This window comes from Candoia aspera, chromosome 1 (genome assembly GCF_035149785.1).
Source record: "Candoia aspera isolate rCanAsp1 chromosome 1, rCanAsp1.hap2, whole genome shotgun sequence".
Classification (NCBI taxonomy): Eukaryota; Metazoa; Chordata; class Lepidosauria; order Squamata; family Boidae; genus Candoia; species Candoia aspera.
In genome coordinates this window covers 75,034,460-75,054,456 of record NC_086153.1, presented here as the reverse complement: position 1 = coordinate 75,054,456, position 19,997 = coordinate 75,034,460, and the positions used below count along the sequence as shown (strand labels likewise).

The 19,997-nt window shown below is 38.7% G+C and overlaps 1 protein-coding gene across 1 annotated transcript in view; it reads right to left on the bottom strand.

Annotated features, from left to right (window-relative positions):
• Positions 1–1,952: 1,952 nt before the first annotated feature.
• COG2 (component of oligomeric golgi complex 2) overlaps positions 1,953–19,997 on the bottom strand; it is a 35,827-nt gene continuing 17,782 nt past the window's right edge. The window contains exons 7-18 of the mRNA XM_063307210.1: positions 19,317–19,496; positions 18,718–18,842; positions 16,138–16,264; positions 14,931–15,070; positions 10,898–10,959; positions 9,567–9,718; positions 9,199–9,387; positions 8,573–8,645; positions 7,783–7,925; positions 4,650–4,789; positions 2,400–2,580; positions 1,953–2,092 (exon numbers count right to left, since the gene is read on the bottom strand). Of these exons, the coding sequence (XP_063163280.1) occupies positions 1,991–2,092; positions 2,400–2,580; positions 4,650–4,789; positions 7,783–7,925; positions 8,573–8,645; positions 9,199–9,387; positions 9,567–9,718; positions 10,898–10,959; positions 14,931–15,070; positions 16,138–16,264; positions 18,718–18,842; positions 19,317–19,496 (1,614 nt within the window). The 3' untranslated portion in view covers positions 1,953–1,990. The remainder of the gene's footprint in view (positions 2,093–2,399; positions 2,581–4,649; positions 4,790–7,782; positions 7,926–8,572; positions 8,646–9,198; positions 9,388–9,566; positions 9,719–10,897; positions 10,960–14,930; positions 15,071–16,137; positions 16,265–18,717; positions 18,843–19,316; positions 19,497–19,997) is intronic.

Genomic DNA, 19,997 nt, shown 5'->3' with positions numbered 1-19,997 from the left:
TCTAGGTCTTCCCAGACTTGGGACATGGGACTGGACTTAGCAATTTGCATGACACACTACCCACCCATGACCCAGTTTGGTATGAAGAGGGCCAGAGTCAGAACTTTGCTCTGTCAGAAGGGACAAGGTTGCATAGCTCTCCAGGTCCAGAGCAACATGTGGCCATTTTGGTGATGCAATTGAAAAAAGAAAACTTAAGTGGCTTAATCTGCAAAGTGGTTTAATACACATATTCCATGTCTAAAAATCATAACTCCCACTCACCAAGCACAGAAAAAACTCCCATCATTAAAAAAAATGCAGACCCCAAGTGGAGTTGTTTGATCCATATATTCCAGTGAAATTCCTGAATATCTGGTCATATCCTCTGTGACACACATTGGCTGGGGAAAAAGTGGTGGTTGGGTGCACTTCCTGGCCATAGTAAGATTCCAACTCCTGCTTTGAATCAATGGTGGGAAAGATTTCAGAATTGCTGGATTCACTATCTAGAGCAGCATGCCAAATGCAAGCATTTACAATTAAAGTGTTTATACACGTCATACACTTGTCTATACATTTATTCTGAATGCCAGACCTTCCACACCAAAATCCATGTGTTTGCTCATACTTTTTTTCATTTTTTTCCCCTTGGCACTGTAATTTGTAGGTCCATGTGCATTCCTTCAAATCAGGACCCAAACTAGATATTAAATATGTAAATCCTGTCTCTATCTCTGTGCATTATCCTAGTAATAGATATAGAGATGGAAAATCTTTTTTTTCTGCTGGGGATCACATGACTTCAAAGAGAGTTTGTTTGATTTGCATGCCAGTAGTAAGCAGAGATGAAACTAATTTAAGGCAAGGCCACCCCCTTAATTGTCCAGTGCTCTGATTGGAAGATTTTAATATCAACTAATAGTCTAAGAACCACTGTGACTCTAGAAAACTTTAACTCCTGAAGTCATAGTATTGTGCATTTCTTCAAATACAGAACTTCTTCCTGTTGGGACTCACCAGTGCTTCCAAATTAGGTATTGGCCACATTGAACAGCAGGAGCCCCAACTCAGTCCCCCAACCTTCCAGGGATCATGCTGGGTCATAGTGATGTCATGGAGGAACCAAACCTTTCCCATCTTTTTGTTTTCAGAGTTTCATTGATGGAAATAGGGATAAACAGGACTCTGGGAGGTAGACAGTTTCCATACTCACTCTTAAATGCCTACAAAACCTGGAAAAACCACCACTTAAGTTGCCTTGAATTCAGAGACTATGAGATGATACAGTAAAGTTCTATCAAATAAATACTACAGTTCTGTCTCTGTCATTCACTCATCACATACAAACAGATGAAAAACATGTCACGGAAAAGACACCCAGGGAAACATTTGATTTTCTTCACAGAATAAGGGAAACTTTTTTGACTTGGAATAAAAGATGCCACCCATTTGAAGAAAAGGTTCAAAACTGTTTTCTTTTTAAAGATTTAAGAATAGTTCTTTATAAACTCAAAGTAATACAATACAAATTACACTGAGGTGCCACAAAATTACTATTCAATTTTTTGTTACTATTTTGTGACAAAATAGTGACAAAAAACACACAAGTCATAGGAACATATTTAACATCATTTTTTGTTTCTAACAAAATTTACAAAAAGACAAAATCCTTTTATTTTAATTATATTAAATCCATTTTCCTGCATGATAATAATTTACAACAAAAATAAAAAGATTTCCATAATCCTATGGCAGAATATGTAGAAATATATAAACTGCCTTCCATATAACGGAAAACCAAAATAAATGTTCTCTCCTGGATGTTTCTTTATTTTAGTGAAATAAGTTTTTCTGTTTTGAGACACATTTGATTTGCTGCTGAAGCTGCATTAGGAAGCACTTTGTTGCTACACAGTATTTGGCAAAGGAACAGTAAAAATAAAAAATAAACTCTCTTTTTTTTGGGTGGGGGACGTTAGGTCTCTTCATTATAAAGCTGGAAATTATGCTATGTTTGTTCGGTGGCCACCTGATCTTTAGCAGCTTGAACAAGCTCCGAAAGAGCGGAAAAACTTTTAATGTTGCTCAACTGCATCCCCATCTTCTCCATCTAAAACGAAATATCAGATTCACTAATTATTGTTTTGTCAGCAGTATCAGAAATATTTCAAACATTATATAATCAGAAGTTCTACAATACGGGCAATGAATTTTAAGAAGTGGCTCTCCCCCCCACCCCCAAAAAACCTTCCCAATCATGCTGTAAAGTAAACTTGAGCAAGAGGGAGTTGACTGGCCAAAAGACACCTAGACTGAGACTGAGTAGGGGCTTGAACTGAGGTTTCTGAGGTCAACATCCAATACGTTAACAGCTATATTTATGCAGCAAAACCTGCTGTGGCTGGCATCGAGGTTACCTGCGTTCCAAAATGTTCCACATCCAGGGCTAACTGTAGGCGGATTTTGTTGTCATCACTCATGCCTCCATAAGGAGAGGGGTTATTGGCAGTCACAGTTTTTCTGGCTTGTTTCAGCCTTTTCAGACTCTCTTCCATTTTCCTTACAGAACTCAGAATATCTGATATTGTATCCAAGTACCTACATAAGCAGGAATCAGTGGATTAGATTATGCGTTCTTGAGGACAGAACTTCATTTAGAGGGAGAAAAAAGTCCTGCAATAATTACATTGTGCCTAAAGGATGAAGCAGAATATATAAACCAACAGAAATAAAAACATGCTCTTTCTCTCCCATTTAATTCAACAGCAACAAAAACTGCTGATTTTAGCCTGGATCATGTCCTATTTTAATTATACTTTACCAACTTTACTTTTTTTTACTTTAGTTTATATCTACATAATAAGATGAATTGGAACCACATATTCACATCTTGAAGCAAATTAATAGCCTTTACTTTTAGAATGGGTTGGGGCTGCAGCCTGTGAAGATGTCTCTTAAAGTCATCTATTCTCCTGACTTTAGATCCTAGAAAATCACCACAAATTCTGGTTTCTTTGTACATAATATAAAGGAAACAATAGCAACAAAATACTCCTCCTGTACTTCAGTGTTACAGAACTTCAAAAGACACACAGACTTAAATCCCAGAAACAAACCAAAATATATGAAATAGCTACAATGAGGGATATAGGAAGCTCCTTACAGCAAGACAGTCCACCAGTCCATCATAGTAATTACTGTCTATGCTGACTGACAATAGTTTTTTGATATTTCAGAAATAACTCTTTCACAGGCCTACCACCAGATTCCAAGGTTTGAAGCTATATTTTTTTTAATGCAGAGTATGTGTTGTATTATTGATATGGAAATCCCAAATCAAAATTCCCCATTTCTCAGGCTGAAGGGCCTGAGCACCTTCAGATGTTGCTGAGTTAGAACTTCTAACAGCCAATAGAAGAGAGTATCTGTAGCTCAGGGTTGAACTGCGGAGTCCTTGGTGCTCTCTGAGTTGGTTGTTTGCTTGCAGACTTTTCATTACCTGACTAGGTAATATCATGAGTGTGAGTGAGTGTGGGGTTTGCTCCCTGTTTATATACAGTAGCTTGCCCAGCCAGTGTTGGTCGGGGTGTGGTTTTCTCCTTGGTAGTTCCTTGATTAGGGTATTGTTTTCTGCTTGATTGTTTGCTATAATGTGGTTTATCTCTATGGGTCTACTGATGGCTGAATAGACACATAAAGCCATCAGCCATCAGCAGACATTTAGCCATCAGCCATCAATAGACCCATAGAGATAAAACCACATTTGCACACCATTCAAGAGACAATAAAAAAAGCTAAGAAGGAAACAAAAAGACCAGAACACATTCCCTCCAGCAGCCAACACCCAGATAAGCAGGGATTAACACCAGGCAAACAGTCAAGCAGAAAACAATGCCCTAATCAAGGAACTACCAAGGACAAAACCATACCCCCACCATCAACACTGGCAGGGCAAGCCACTGTACATAAACAGGGAGCAAACTCCACACTCACTAGCACTGATGATCTTACCTAGTCAGGTAATGAAACGTCTGCAAGTCAACAATAAAGCTCAGAGAGCACCAAAGACTCCACTTACAACAGCCCCACTGTTATGACCAATGATGGGTAAAGTTAGGAGTTATTGTTCAGCAACAGGCCTTTTCACTTCTTCCATCACTACAGGGGATTAAGAGACTGTCATCACATTTTTTCTCAGAAATAAGGAGTATTCCCCACATGAGCACAGACAGTAAGTCCATTCCTACCAAAGTGAATCAAATTATGCCAACCTCCTTAGCTTGTCCATGCATACAACGTGGACCTCTCCAGGGAGAAATCTTTCACACACATAACTGTAAATATTTTGGTTTCTGCACACATACACACAAAAAAACCCTGGGTGCTACCAAAGGCTTGCTTGTGGAAATGGCGGCACATACACAATCACGATAAAATATGATAGATAAATATTGATAAACAAACAAACAAGTAAAATGTGTTAAGATTTTGACTTTGCAGGTGCCTATATTGTATGAATGGAGATTCCAAGGAAGCTTATGTCATTTTAATGGAGCTTTTCAGGAATGCTTTTTGGTACATAGTAATGAGCTGTGTAACAATCTCTGAATTTTCAACAACTTCCTACTGAAGTAGTCTTGCAAAGTTCTACTTAAAATGTGACTTACTTCTGAGTGCTTGTATTGAGAGCTCCTTCAAGCCATTCCTCAATCACAGCTGGCTTTAATGTATCTTTGTAATCATTCTTCAGTTGATGGAAAGGTTTAAGAGCGCTATCAACATAGGGCAATGCCTTGGTTGGCACCTCCTGATTATTGATGTACGAGATGAAAGGAAAACAAGAGAAAACCTTATTAAGTGTCTACAGCAACCTTAACATGTGAGCAGAACATGACAGCTTAGAAATGTGAACAATTAATTGCTCATGCACAACAGTCTTAGAACTATTCAGCAGTAGCAGAAAAATATTCTGATGAATACTTTGTGGTAAGATTTAAAGCAATTCTGACTTCTAGAGAAAAATGGCATAGCATGCCTCACTTATACGATCTCCAAAGTAAACACATTTCTCCAATCATAATTATCACAATTTGTATCAGCATTAACACACATTGTTGTTGTTTATTTGTTTAGTTGCTTCCGACTCTTCGTGACTTCATGGACCAGCCCATGCCAGAGCTTCCTGTCGGTCATCAACACCCCCAGCTCCCCCAGGGACGAGTCCGTCACCTCTAGAATATCATCCGTCCACCTTGCCCTTGGTCGGCCCCTCTTCCTTTTGCCTTCCACTCTCCCTAGCATCAGCATCTTCTCCAGGGTGTCCTGTCTTCTCATTATGTGGCCAAAGTATTTCAGTTTTGCCTTTAATACCATTCCCTCAAGTGAGCAGTCTGGCTTTATTTCCTGGAGGATGGACTGGTTTGATCTTCTTGCAGTCCAAGGCACTCTCAGAATTTTCCTCCAACACCAATTAACACACATATACAGTTTTAATCGAAATTATTCAACCCCCAATCAGGTTGATTGTCAAAATATACAGACTTTCAGCTGTTTGCAGTGAACAAATCAAACAAAAGCCATTGAAATAGCTGAACACAACGAATGCTTCAAGTGTCCCCAAATTCAACTGAAAATGCAACTTATAATGACTTCTCCAGTCTGAAAATTATTCAACCCCTTCATGGCAAGCATCTTCAGGACTTAGTAGAGCACCCTTCTGCTGTTATGACCTGATGCAAATGAGATGCATAGCCAGACACCAGCTTCTGGCAGTGTTCCTGAGGAATCTTAGCCCATTCCTCATGAGCAATGGCCTCCAGTTCCGTAACATTCTTGGGTTTGCGTGCTGCAACCGCCTTCTTCAAATCCTACCAGAGATTTTCTATGGGGTTCAAGTCAGGTGACTGTGATGGCCACTGTAGAATCTTCCAGGACTTCTTCTGCATCCAAGCCTTAGTGGAATTTGAGGTATGCTTGGGATCATTGTCCTGTTGGAAGGTCCAATGACGCCCAAGCTTCAGCTTCCTTACAAACGGCATGACGTTTTCTCCTAGGATTTCCTGATACTTCAATGGATCCATTTTGCCGTCCACATGCTGCAGGTTTACAGTGCCAGAGGATGCAAAGCAGCCCCAGAGCATCACCGAGCTACCACCATCTTCAACTGCAGGCAGAGTGTTCTTTTCAGTGTATACTCCATTCTTCTTCCCCCAGACATACCGCTGATCCATTGGGCCGAAAAGTTCCGGTTTTGTTTCATTGCTCCACAGAACAGAATCCCAAAACTTCTGTGGCTTATTTATATGATTTTGAGCATATTGGAGCTGACTTTTCTTGTGCTTTTGGGTCAGTGGTGGTGTACATCTTGGAGTTCTGGCATGGAAACCTTCCTGTGCTCACTGAAACCTCAGTGCCTGTTGCCACCAAGTCTTGCTGAAGGTCTTTTGCAGTCACTCAAGGGTTTCTCTCCACCTGCCTTCTCAGAAATCTGGTTGCAGCCATTGACAGCTTCCTTTTCCTGCCCCGTCCAGGTGGTGTCACCACTGTTCCTTTAACTTTGAACTTGTGAACTATGCTTCCAACAGTGTCTCTAGGAAAATTCAGTGCCTTCGCTATCTTTTTGTATCCTGTTCCTTGTTTGTGAAGGGTGATGATCCCTTCTCTTACCTTTTTGGACCATTCTTTTGACTTAGCCATACTGTATTTCTAACATGCAGTCAAACGTGACACTCAACAAACCCCTAGCCAGTTCAGGTACTTCATGTGTTCCAGCTCAAGCACACCTGGTGCAACTAATGAAGCCCTTGATAATGAAGTGCTTGAGACAACACCTGTTTTGTATACTGTATGTGTGCTGTCATGATGGATTCTATTCAGGGGGTTGAGTAATTTTGAGACTGGAAAAGTCATTATAAGTTGCATTTTCAGTTGAATTTGGGGACACCACTTGAAGCATTCATTGTGTTGAGCTACTTCAATTGCTTTTGTTTGATTTGTTCACTGCAAACAGCTGAAAGTCTGTACATTTTGACAATCAACCTGAGTTGCAGTGGGGGTTGAATAATTTCGATTACAACTGTAGGCTGAACAGAAATAACTGGCAAAGACATAAAATGCTCAAATGATTTTATAACATTGAACGATCAGGGGTACCATCAAAAACCTTAATGGTTTCAGTAGCAGTTAATTGGAATTAAGTAAGTATGACAGAGATCGAGCCATTCTATCACATAAATGGCAATACTAGCTTTCTTCCCCTCTAGGTGGATGTAGTCGGAAGTAGGAGATCTCTGATGTTGGGTCTGTCTATTTAATACTTCTGAAATAGATCCTTGTCAGCTGCAAGGACTAATAACCATTTATCTGAAAAAGAGATGCATACTGACAGAAGCAATGGCAGTGATGCACTGCCAGATTCTGCTTCAGAAAATCTGAGGTGAGACAGAGCAGAGAGGACCCAGAAGGGTACTTTAGTTTTTACATCACCATATCTTTCCTAGGTGCTCATGAAGTCAGTAAGATGAAGTGAGAAAAATATTACTGGAATGGATAATGTGAACATATGAACATGATACTCATGACTACATGCAGCTTCTCTTTTAATAGCCTTTGGGAGACTAACTCTTGCCAGTTAAGTAGGATACAGGCAGTTTTGCAGACTTGAGAGTTTATTTCTTTATAAATATGTATAAACGGCCCAGCTCAAAGGACTACGTTGTAATTATTATTTATTTAATGGCCATCTATATTTTCCATACATACACACACACACATATATTTTCAATTGGGAAAAAAAAATACCTTGTTAGTTCTTCTATATAGCCTTGGGATTTCCAGGGCACTTTTCAAGCAGCTAAAGCAAGAATCATTTAAGTCCTGAATAATCTTACTGTTTAAGGTTGGCCAGCAACCCAGTAAAGAATTCTTTGAGTCTTCTAGTGCACCTATTGAAGAAATATATACATTTATACACAGTAAAATCTAAACATCCCAAGCCAGCCTTAGGAGTATGAATGTTTTCCAACTCCTCTGAAGTACAGTTAAAAACAAACAGAGAGATGCCATGTATTGTGCTACTTAGCACTTTGTATTATGCAGCAGTATATAACTGCTACAATATTATATTTCACAGAGATATAAAAGAGCAGGTATTAAAACGCTGCCTGCTCTCTTAACTGTAGATGTGTCCAACAGGGTCATAACACTTCAACCCTCCTTCTCTCACACCCATTCACTCCCTCTTCCATTTCATTTTAGAATCAAGTAGTTTACAACTGTAATTGAAAGTAGATTTGCAAACACTACTGGAAAAATATACTTAAGAACCAGTAATGCTTTTACCCCCAAAAGAAACAAGAGAGGAAAGAGAAGACTAAGCAAACCTACCGGGAATCACATAAAATTCAGTGCCTTTTACAAAACCTTCAGATCCATTCCCTCAAACATTAGTGAAATGTCCTCAGTTCCAATTTTCCTCATTCAGTTTAACAGTTTGCCTGCCTTAACTCTTGGCAAAAATAGTGTCTGGTAAAATATATTTACCAAAAGTTGAATACATTCTAAACACACACACAGACACACACATTTTTACCTGAGATGCAAGCTGTATTCTTGAAGCCAATCATATCAAGTTTTGGCTTGATCATTTCCAAAAGTTCAGGAAGCTGAATGAAAAATATGCAAGCCATTATGGGTACATAACCTTCAGATGTCTGACACACTGAAAAAAAGTTCTTGAGTACAAGTCTGTAATGTTTCTGCAATTCTCTTTGCCCAACCCCCCCCCCCAAAAAGAAGGCATCAGCTATATCTCACAATAAAGGATTTTGCATTCAGAATCTGTGCATGCCCCACGCCAGCCTTCCACAGTTTCTAGAATTAAACAGGTGTACCTGAAACAATGTATCTATTCTCTGAGCTGTTTAACCAACTTTGGAAAAAGAATAGAAGTTGAAAACAGTTAAAACAATTTGATTAGAACACCTGGAAAGGTTCTAATCTGCATGTTAACAGCTAATTCTTTGAACTGATAAGACTAAGCAGTGAACATATCACTCATACCGCTTCTACCCCAATAATAAGACAAGAACCCAAAGTAAAAGTTGAAAACCAAAGCAGCAGCCACAAATGTTAAAGAATAATTTTCTTCAGGACACATCATATTCATCTGTTGTTTGTGTCAGAGAGAGGCCACGTAAATCAGTAATATCTACCAACCCATTCCTGAAGTTGATCCAAATCTGCAGCAACAAACACAAGCTGAGTGGTAGATATAGAAGGTAAGGGCTGAGTATCTGGACAAGACTCATTTCCTTGATCTTCAACAGGGCTCAGTGGAGATTCCTTGTTTGTCCATGTTTTTTTATGCTCTTTCATAGTTTCATTAGAGACAGGCCTGAGCAGAAGCTATTCCATTTTCAAAAAAAGTGACAAAGAGCTGTATTAGAGACAAACTCATGAACATTCATCTTAGTTTGTCAAAACAATGTGATAGTTGTTAAAGACAGATGCTAATCTTAAATCAATTTAATTTCTTAATGTTCCCAGTATAAGGACTGGTGGAAGAGACCCATTGCTTTTCTCACCTCATTAATGAAGACTGAGTAGCGGGCTAGAATCTGCAGTGAAAGCTTCCACAGTCGATCAGTTAGCAATGGCAAAAAAATCTGAGCTGACCAGCACTTCTGTAAGCTAGCCCATGTCATGTGTGTTGCCAAAAGGCAATATGAACTTCCAGCTGTCAAGAAAGAATACAGGCAGTTAAATTAGGATCAATGTTACATTTAAAAAATTGTCCTCTGCTCTTATTTTCTAATTCCAGGTTTCACTCATGGCTCAGTTCCTACTCCAGAGGAAACATTGCAAGTATAGTTTTACAGCATTTCCTCTGAAGTTGTTTATGGGATGTCCTATTGGTGGAAAATCTGTGCCTCATTCTGTGACCCAGAATTTCCTCTCTCCAACTGGTGGCAAGGGGAGATGGTTTCGCCACTCTTTGTTCTTGATTTTTTCCAGTATAAAATAAACTACAGCAAGGAAGGAGGGGGGAAGGCTTACTGTTGACTATTGTTGCTTGCATCTACTTACTGGCCACCTAAACAGATGATTAGCTGGGAGGACGGAACTCTGCAATGGGAGCACTTGCCCAATGCCAGGAAGTGGCTACGCAGAATAAAAGAGGTGAGGTTGGGACTTGTGTGGAAATTCCCTTAAGAATCCCATGGCAAGCCTCCCAGTGGTTTAGATGGAGCAAGTCTCAATTCTAGCAACTAGCCATCTTTTGATCAACTTTGTAGTTGCAAATAAAAGGTAAGCACAGTCTTTAGAAATTAAGTGTCAGAGGAGAGGGAAAAAGGGGGAAACTGTTGCTTCCTTAACAACCAGTTTATTCTGTAAAAAGAAAACTGTCCAACATTACAAAGCTATGGAGGCAGACAGCGAGCTACTAAGTAGAAGCTGGGGGCACATTTTCTCTTTTGTTTCATCAGTGCTACCCAAAAATATTTCTTGTTTGTCTGTGCGAAATCTTGCTAGTCAATTCTGCCTTCAGTCTACTAATAGAAAGAACTCTATTTCAAAATTTAGACTTATGTTTCTCCTTTTCGATTCAATTCATTTGGTTTTGTTCCATGCAAACGTTACATGGATCATGATCATGTGAGCTTATCACTATTGCAAAATTTCTGATCAGCAGAACAGGCGAAATTTCTTCTATGGTTATTGGCTAAAAGCCACAAACATCTCTGAGAAAGAGAAATAATCAGTCCTTAGCTTTCTCATTTAGGAAAAGCCTGTGCACTTTTTTATATGAAGATTTTTTAAATCTTTTAATCGTGGCAATGGAAAATAAGTGTTTGTCTTGTGCTATCAAAATATAAAGGCAAGAGATATGCATGCTATATAGAGAGAACTTTACCTGGAGCCTCTTCTAAGCCATCAGAAAGAGCTGCTTCTAAAGCCCCTGCGATTTCTCTAAATCTAAAATAACCACAAAATATTATATTTTGTGAGATCCCAGTGAAAGTAAGGTTAGAAATTTAACATCTGGCAGCTTAATGATGCAAGCCATCAATTTAATCCTGCCAATCATATCTCAAATCTGAGTATCATACAAAAGTTGTAAGAGGATATTTTTGGTGACTTCACCCCAGCTGTGGAATCCCCACTCTACATAACCTCACTTGGTTCCTCTGTTGTGGTCTTCCGGTACTAGCCGAAGACTGGTTCACTTTTCCAGAAGTTTTAATCTGAAGAACTCTTAGTACCTTTATCATATAAATGTTCTGCTCGTGGTAGTTGTACTTAATGAACATGTTAGTGATATATTTATTTATTTTCTTTTCATTATTACCCTGGTTTTTTACTCATCGCATACTCAAAATAAAGTATGAAACAATTAAAATCCAATAAAAAGCTAAAATCACTATTAACCTAAATAAATGAACTGCACAAGAGATTCCTTTGATAGATTCCTCGTAGAACCTACCAACCAAAAGCACTCATGATGTCTGTTGCTAAATCCTGTGACCAGGAAAGATTAGAAGATGTATGAAGTTCATGTCAGGTTTTTGCCTCATCACTGCCTATATGCTGATAGATAGATAGATATCCAGGTAGGTAGGTGTATATGTGTATGTATATGTGTGTGTGTGTGTATGTATATATATATGTATGTATGTGTATATATATATATATATATATATATATGTGTGTGTGTGTGCGTGTACACACACACACACACACACATATGGCACAACACCAGAGGCTCCAAACACCAGTTGCTCATAGATAGAGCAGTTACCTGAGACTCAATGTCTAGACAGACCAATCTGAGCACAGCCTGGATTGACTACAGGAAAGCCCATGACTCAATGCCACAGACATGGATCTGCGAATGCCTGGCACTATACAAAGTTAACAGGACACTCAGGACCTTCCTCAAGAATTCAGTGGGACTGTGGAAGACAACACTGGAAGTCAACTCAAGGCAGCTTGCACAAGTGGCCATCGTGCGGCATATACCAAGGTGATGCACTGTCCCCACTGCTGTTCTGCATGGGCTTGAACCCACTCAGCCAGATTATCACAAGAACTGGATATGGATACAAGTTCAAGAGTGGAACTACCATCAGCCACCTCCTCTACATGGATGACATCAAGCTGTATGCTAAGAGTGAACAAGACATCGACTCACTGATCCACCTGACATGGATCTACAGTGAGGACATTGGGATGTTATTCGGACTGGAGAAGTGTGGCCAGATGGTAGTAAAGAGCGGGAAGGTAGTTAAGACTGATGGGGTGGAACTACCAGCAGTCCATAGAGCAGACATACAGACCAGCTACAAGTACCTTGGTATCCCACAGACACATGGGAACCACGATGAGGAGGCAAGGAAGGCAGCAACATCCAAGTACCACCAAAGGATAAGACAGGTCCTAAACAGCCAGCTCAATGGGAAGAACAAGATCCATGCCATCAACATGTATGCCCTGCAAGTCATCAGATACCTTGCAGGTATAGTGAGCTGGCCAAAGGAGGACATGGAGGCTGCTGATGTGAAGACCCGGAAGCTCCTCACAATGTACAGAGGCTTCCACCCCAAGTCCAACACCCAGAGACTGTATACCAGGTGGAAAGAGGGAGGGCAAGGTCTGGTGAGTGTCCAAGCCACTGTCCTGGATGAGACCCAGAGCATCCAGGAGTACATCAGTAAGATGGCACCTAAAGATGAGCTATTGAGAGAATGCCTGAAGCAGCAGCAGACATGGAAGGAAGATCAAGCAGAGAAAGTGCCATGGCAAGACAGGACCCTGCATGGGATGTACCATCGACAGATAGCTGAGGTGGCTGACATTGGGAAATCCTACCAGTGGCTGGAAAGGGCTGGACTAAAAGACAGCACTGAGGCACTGATCGTAGCAGCCCAAGAACAGGCATTAAGCACCAGATCCATAGAAGCTGGGGTCTACCACACTAGACAGGACCCAAGGTGCAGACTGTGCAGAGAGGCCTCAGAGACAGTCCAACACATAGTGGCAGGGTGTAAGATGCAGGCAGGAACAGCATACACTGAACGGCACAACCAAGTAGTTGGCATTGTGTACAGGAACATCTGCACAGTGTATCGGCTAGACCCTCCCAAGTCCAGATGGGAGATTCTACAGAAGGTTGTGGAAAATGACAGGGCTAAGATCCTGTGGGACTTCCAGATCCAGACAGACAGGCAGATACTGGCCAATCAACCAGACATCGTGGTAATAGACAAGGACCAAAAGACAGTGGTGGTGATAGATGTAGTGCTGCCAAGTGACAGCAACATCAGGAAGGAGTATGAGAAGCTGGAGAAGTACCAGGGCCTGAAGGAGGAACTAGAGAGGATGTGGAAAGTGAAGGCCAAAGTGGTCCCAGTGGTGGTAGGGGCACTTGGGGCTGTGACCCCCAAGCTGGGACAGCAGCTCCAACAGAACCCAGGAACAACATCAGAGCTCTCTGTCCAGAAGAGTGCAGTGCTAGGAACAGCTAAGATACTGCGCAGAACCCTCAAACTCGCAAGCTTCTAGTAGAGGACCCGAGGTTGAGGAAGACACATACCACCCATAGGGGTGAGAAGGGAATTTTTTATTATTATTTTCTATCCCGCCTTTATTATTTTTATAAATAACTCAAGGCAGGAACATACCTAATACTCCTTCCTCCTCCTCTTTTCCCCACAACAGCAACCCTGTGAGGTGAGTCGGGCTGAGAGTGAGTGACTGGCCCAAGGTCACCCAGGCAGCTTTCAGGACTAAGACAGGACTAGAACTCATAGACTCCTGGTTTCTAGCCCAGCACCTTATTGCAGCCAACATAGCTCTTGATTTTACATCGGGACTGCTAGTCAATTTTTGACTGTTAGTCAAAAAGAAAGTCTGGCAGATGGAAAGACTAGGCCCAGATAACAGGGGAAAGGGATTAATAGAAAAGTGGGGATTTCTGAACCTCTGAGGCCTCCTGACAAGCTTTGAACAGGTGATTTTCCTAGCCTCTTACTCTCATTGTAACTTTCAGTCTACCTTAACAACTGAGGCTTTGTAATCTGAGACCAAATTCAGTATTATTCAAGAGGAGCTAAATTAGAATTAGGAATCTTAGAAGAAAGGAGAACAATCACTTCTTAGTTATGCCTACAATCCTGTGTTCTTCTTCAGAAAGATACCCTCTTCATGCTACATCAGGAAAAAATAGAGCATAGAAACTCTTAGATTTATTTCAGATGACCTACAGCTAGGTCTTCTGACCAAAGCACCATCAGTTTTCCACTTATTTGTTAAAGGACACTGGCACAAAGTTCTGCAAATAATTCTAGGGGATAGAAATCAATAGTTCTGATACCTTGAACACTTTTGTTTAAAAAGGAAGATAAACTTTTAAGAGGACTTTTACAATCAAACTCGTTTCAGAAAATATGCTGGCAGTGTGTGAAATCTGATTTCTGTTTAACAGAACTCAAGGTAATTACTACCAATTTTTCTGGAGAAATGCCACAGACTGCAAAGGGGCCCACTAAAATCACACAGAAGCCAAAAGTTTGAATAAAATTAAGCAAGAGGTGGTATTACAGTTATAGTGTTGCAGTTTAGACTAAACCATTTAAAGGCTTTTTTTCTTAGATATAGCTTCATTTTACTTCTAAATTGAGTTGTCAGAGACTACAAAAATCCTTATCATGTAATTTTTAATGAATCAAACTAGTTAATAAAGATTGCATAAACATGGGTAAGAGGTGTTCTAAAATAAGAAGCATTTCTTATTTTCAGATGAGTGTTGCAGAAGGCATCATTTTAGAAGAGATATTCCTTTATATTTGGGAGGACAAAAAGGGAGAGGCCCATTGTTAATGGTGCTTATCACCTGCATATTTTAAAATGCTCTTCATATCCTCTAAGAATAAAACCAAAATACTGACCTTATTTGAAAATAAACTGGCAAATTCCACTTATCATTAAAGCTCTGGTAGGAAGGATGTAACCTCAGTCTTTTTACGCTGGCTTGTGAACCACATTGCCGTTCAAACTTCCTTACAAAATCCATACTTATATTGTATTTCTGAAGATGAAAAACATACATTAAGCTGTGTATCAAATTTCTTTACAAGAGAAGTGGCATCATTTATTTCTCTATCTAAACCACTTTATCTCATTTTAAAAACTATGAAACTAGAAACAATGTCCTATTAGCAATGGAGATGTTTACAGTGAAGGGAGAACATTTTTGAACGCAATAATAGATCTATAGAGGTTTCTCTCTTACTTCCCTTGGTAGCTATTCTCCCGTCCCATCCATCTTGAACAACTTTTCTAAATATTGTAAAGTGTTTTAGTTTGGATTTGGAAGAATGTGATGTAATATCTTCCAAGCTGCCAAGATAGAACTTTTAGTTATTAGCCAGGGTCAGAAACTTGAAATTAAGACAAACCAAATAATGAGCTATCTCAGCAATTATGTGAGCCTATTTCCACTTGCTACATATGGCACAAATTTGCTCTGAATTTTCTGGATCAGATCTGGGGAATATGCAAGGTGTGAAAATATTAAGAATCTATATCACTGGCAGAGTGGCATCTGTCTCTGAAATGACACTACTGGACACAACTTGGTATTTGTTCAGGATGCGGAAGATGTTGAATTTGAATTACCCTTTTTAGCCTGAAATAGTTTTTTAAGTTTGAAGCGACTGATTCATACTTGACAAAGGCTGCCTTGATCATTTCACAAGAGTTTGAGCTTAAGACCCAAGTGTTTTATACCTGAGCATTCCAAACATAAACCCAATTGTTTCAAAACTCGAAAAAGTGTGAAACGATTGAGACAATTCATTTCAAACAGTAAACAGCCTGCACAAAACATGAAATAAGTATTTTGAACTTGGAGTGAGGTATTTCAAATTCAGAACAGTTTGAATTCAACATGTTTTGTCCACCACCCCTCAGGTTCAGTGCATATTACAAAATACACGCTTTCCTTCATAGTAGTACTCATCTATATAGAATATGAAGAACATATGTTAGTTGCAATAGAACAAACTATATTAAATATATATTTATTAAGCCTAGCAGTCTGTATTCCTTGGTTCATCATGACAAACTGTGGTGAATATATAAATTTAAAATTACCTCATGAAATAAATCTGGGTTTCCAGGATTAAACAGCGATGGCAACTTAATTTCTAAACCACGAACAATTTCTGGCCATACAGAATTTACTAAGAAATCATATCCAGGAACTGTATTTCCTCTTGCACTGCAAGATTAAATCAATATTCCTGCTATAAATATCTCTAATTAAAAAATCAGAATTTACAAAGATTAGAGCGTAAGTTGCAAGACATTTTATAGAAACAGATTTCACAGCCTAGCTTGTGAACACTGCAGATTCCTAGCAGTTGTAAGATACATTGGATTCTAACATAATATTTGTGACTTTTTACCAAATTATACCTCTGCAAAGAGATGGCGTTTGAGCAAAGGCACCATAGGAACAACCTGGGTATTATAGGCAGGTATTTTATGCCATATAGTAATATATAGCACAGTGGCAACTAGACTATATTGTAGCCCACACTGTTCTTATTGTAAATGAACATAATAAGTTATTTTTCTGAAATTCGTTCCAGATGCATAAAGAAAAAAGCATGCCAATACATTTCTAGAACCTGAATAAAAGCTATAATGAGCAACATCACCCCAAACTGAAGACAAAGAATACTTCCAGATAGGCAGCTTTTAAAGTTATCCTTTCATTCTCTTCCAATGAAAGCGAAATGTGGGACTGCGGTTGAGTTACTGCAGGGCCAGTGGCATTGTGCTTTGTGACTGTGCTCATATCCTATTCATATCCAGAGGCTTTCTGGCATGCTCTGTCCTCCATAATATTTTTATCTCAGTCTGTACAATCGAGCCACGGAGACTGGGATGAGAGCAGGTGGTGGAAGAGGGATCCAACTTCCTTCTAAAAAGCACCCCTTTTTATGTTAAATGTTCATGTTATAAAGGTCCTCCAGCACTTTATGTGTAAATGCAGGACACATCTCAACAGACTCATGGCTTCTCCAGTTACATTTAGTGTAGTCTTGATAATGAAGAGAAGACAGAATGATACAAGCAACTTTTTCTTCCTCCCAGAATTCTAATTTCCAAAGATGAGTAGCATCAAATAATGTATTTAAATACGTTATATAGTTGCTGGTAACCTCTAGGCAATATGAGGAAAATAAACCCACTGTAGTTCTAGCTTATCACACAATAAATATTAACAATTTTTAAATGAACACAAACAAATTAAACTGCTGGAAGTATTAAGATATTTAAATGTTAGCAAAAGATAAAATCATATGAAGAACACGACACCAAAGAATTTGAAATATGTTTCTGCAGTCTCTTTAGGTAAATCTTACACATCAATGACTACAACTGACTGCTGTGTTAACAGTCTGTTAACAAATGAATTTATGAGGCTTGAATTCATTTTACTCCAGTATGAATTAAAAATGTATTTTATCAGACTGCAGTACAAGTTTATACGTAAATCAAACTTACAGATGAATTAGAGATTTACTGTATTTCAGAACCATTCGTGTTATTGTATAGGCAAATTTGAAAAAACACTTTAAAACTGTTAGAACCTGCCTTGAAAACTCAAAGTTCATTTTATAAACAAAACATAGAAAGAAACAGATGATCTTCCACCCTATATATTTTCTAATGTAGTAATCACCTATTTTCTGAAGTAGGTGATAAATGAAATTGACCATCTTGGCTATATGTCTTGATGTGATTTTGACCCTCATAAACAAACTTGAAAACATGAAACAAGTGAAGCACATAGCTTTTCACGTTCCTGCGTAGGAATGCCGTAACTTTTGCTGTCCACAATAATGTTGTTTTGGGCTAAACTTATGTTTTGCATTATTGTTCCAAATGTGGGTGTTAAAATTCCTAACATCTACTAAAATATCTAACCAACTAAAACCTTCTAGCTGACTTGTAACTCTCTGTTCAAATCTGTGAGATAGATGACTGTTGTAAACTGTGGGTTGGGTGAGGCAGGAATTATATCTCTTGCCTTACATTCTATTCCATAGAAATTGCTGAAGAAAACTCTGTGTTTGCAAGTGTACATAAATAACTAATTATTGATAAATACCAACATTTCCTGCCACATTCACACACATATATACTTCATTGGAATTAAAATATAAATCAAACAGTAACTATCCAAACCACAATGAAACTATATTAAATAAAAGCCTACAGCTCTCAGCAATATTATTTTTGGGGATATATTCAGAACTTGGTAAAAAAAATTGGTTGTAGAATACTTCTTAAAAGTTAGAAATGAATCCTTTGTGAAAAACCTGGATCTAGGACTGAAAAAAAATCATCAAGCCAAGTAAAGTAAGGATAAAATTAGCCTTTCAAGACGAGATATAACTAATGTGATTTTTGAATGATAAACCACAAATACAAAGACATGGTAAACTGGATGAGAAAAGAATATCAACACTATTTTTTTCTTAGTTGTTAAAATTAGATAAATTGCAGTAAAATGTAGTCAGCAGGTTACAGCATATCTATTTATTACTGAAGATAATGAATACTAAAGATCTCTCCATGGCCATCAGAGGTTCTGTTCACACAATTCAAAGTAAGATTATCTGTTAACAGGATTTAACAAATAAAAGAGATTTGAATTACCTTGAAATACCTCCTCCTGTTACCTCACGTAAGAGACGGCAATGGAGAGGAACAAACTCCAGCAATTTTGAATACATAGTCTGGAGACCATTTGGATGGGACTGAACATACTGTTCTATAATCACCTATAAAAAAGCATCGATATCAAACAAAAGTTCAGTTTTTTAAAAAAAACTGACAGCACTCAATCAGTATTACTGCATTCATACAGCAGTCTCAGTATATTAATTTCAGAGGAGGACGACAGTGGTTAATTCAGTCTTAAATATATGTATGTGCAATTTTTAATACACATAACACAATTAACAGCCTTCTTTTATCACTGGTAACTTCAATGCTATCAGGTGACTGCTTTCTGCTCTAACTTTTGGAAAAATAGAGTTGGAAGGGCCATTGAGTCCAACCCCCTGCTCAGTGCAGGAATCCAAATTAAAGTATTCCCAACATATATCTATCTCCAACTTCTGTCAATTCAGTCTCTGCTTGAACACTTGAATAAAAAAGGAGCCCATCCTTTTCCTCCCTCTGAATAACTTTTGAAAACAAAACAGGTATGGATAGTGCCCTTTCTTCCATCAGTTCCCTCTAGCTTCACTTACGTCATCTATATACGGTTTCACAAGGACTTCACCAACTAATGCCTCGGCATCCCGCGTTTTGTCTATTGTTGCATAGGTACGTAGGCAGTGTCGTACTATGTCGATGTTAGAGGTCTGAAGTCCTTCTAACAGCAGCCCTTCTAGAGACTGCTGCAACGTTGCTGTTATTCCAACTATACGCTATGATTTTCAAAACAGAATGAGGATAATTGTTAGCTGCATTGGAAGAATGAATGAGATTCATTAATATGGTTAATTTAAGAGGTGCATATTATTCTCAAGAATAATATAATTAGTATCAGATTAAACAAAGGGATTAGCAGTCATGTTTTGCTGGCTAACAGTCCATTGAGGTTTAAGGGACAAAGCATTTGTTAGTCTTTAAGGAGTCGTGAGACTTTTTGCTGTTTCTGTTGCAAGCAAGAGAAAAATACAGCGACTGATAAACTAAGATTCCATCCAATTAATATTCTCCTCTAAAGGTTACCATAAATTCAAGCAATTGCTTTTTAAATAGCATTCCTTCAGTATCTGAAACATATACTTATTGAAATAAATTGTATTTAATAACTAAAACAACAATTTATTGCTTTTAACTGATTTAAAGTTAAATTTAAATGTAAATTGAATTAAATATATACATTCTCTTGACTTTCCCTAGGCGATCAGGAGTTTAATAAC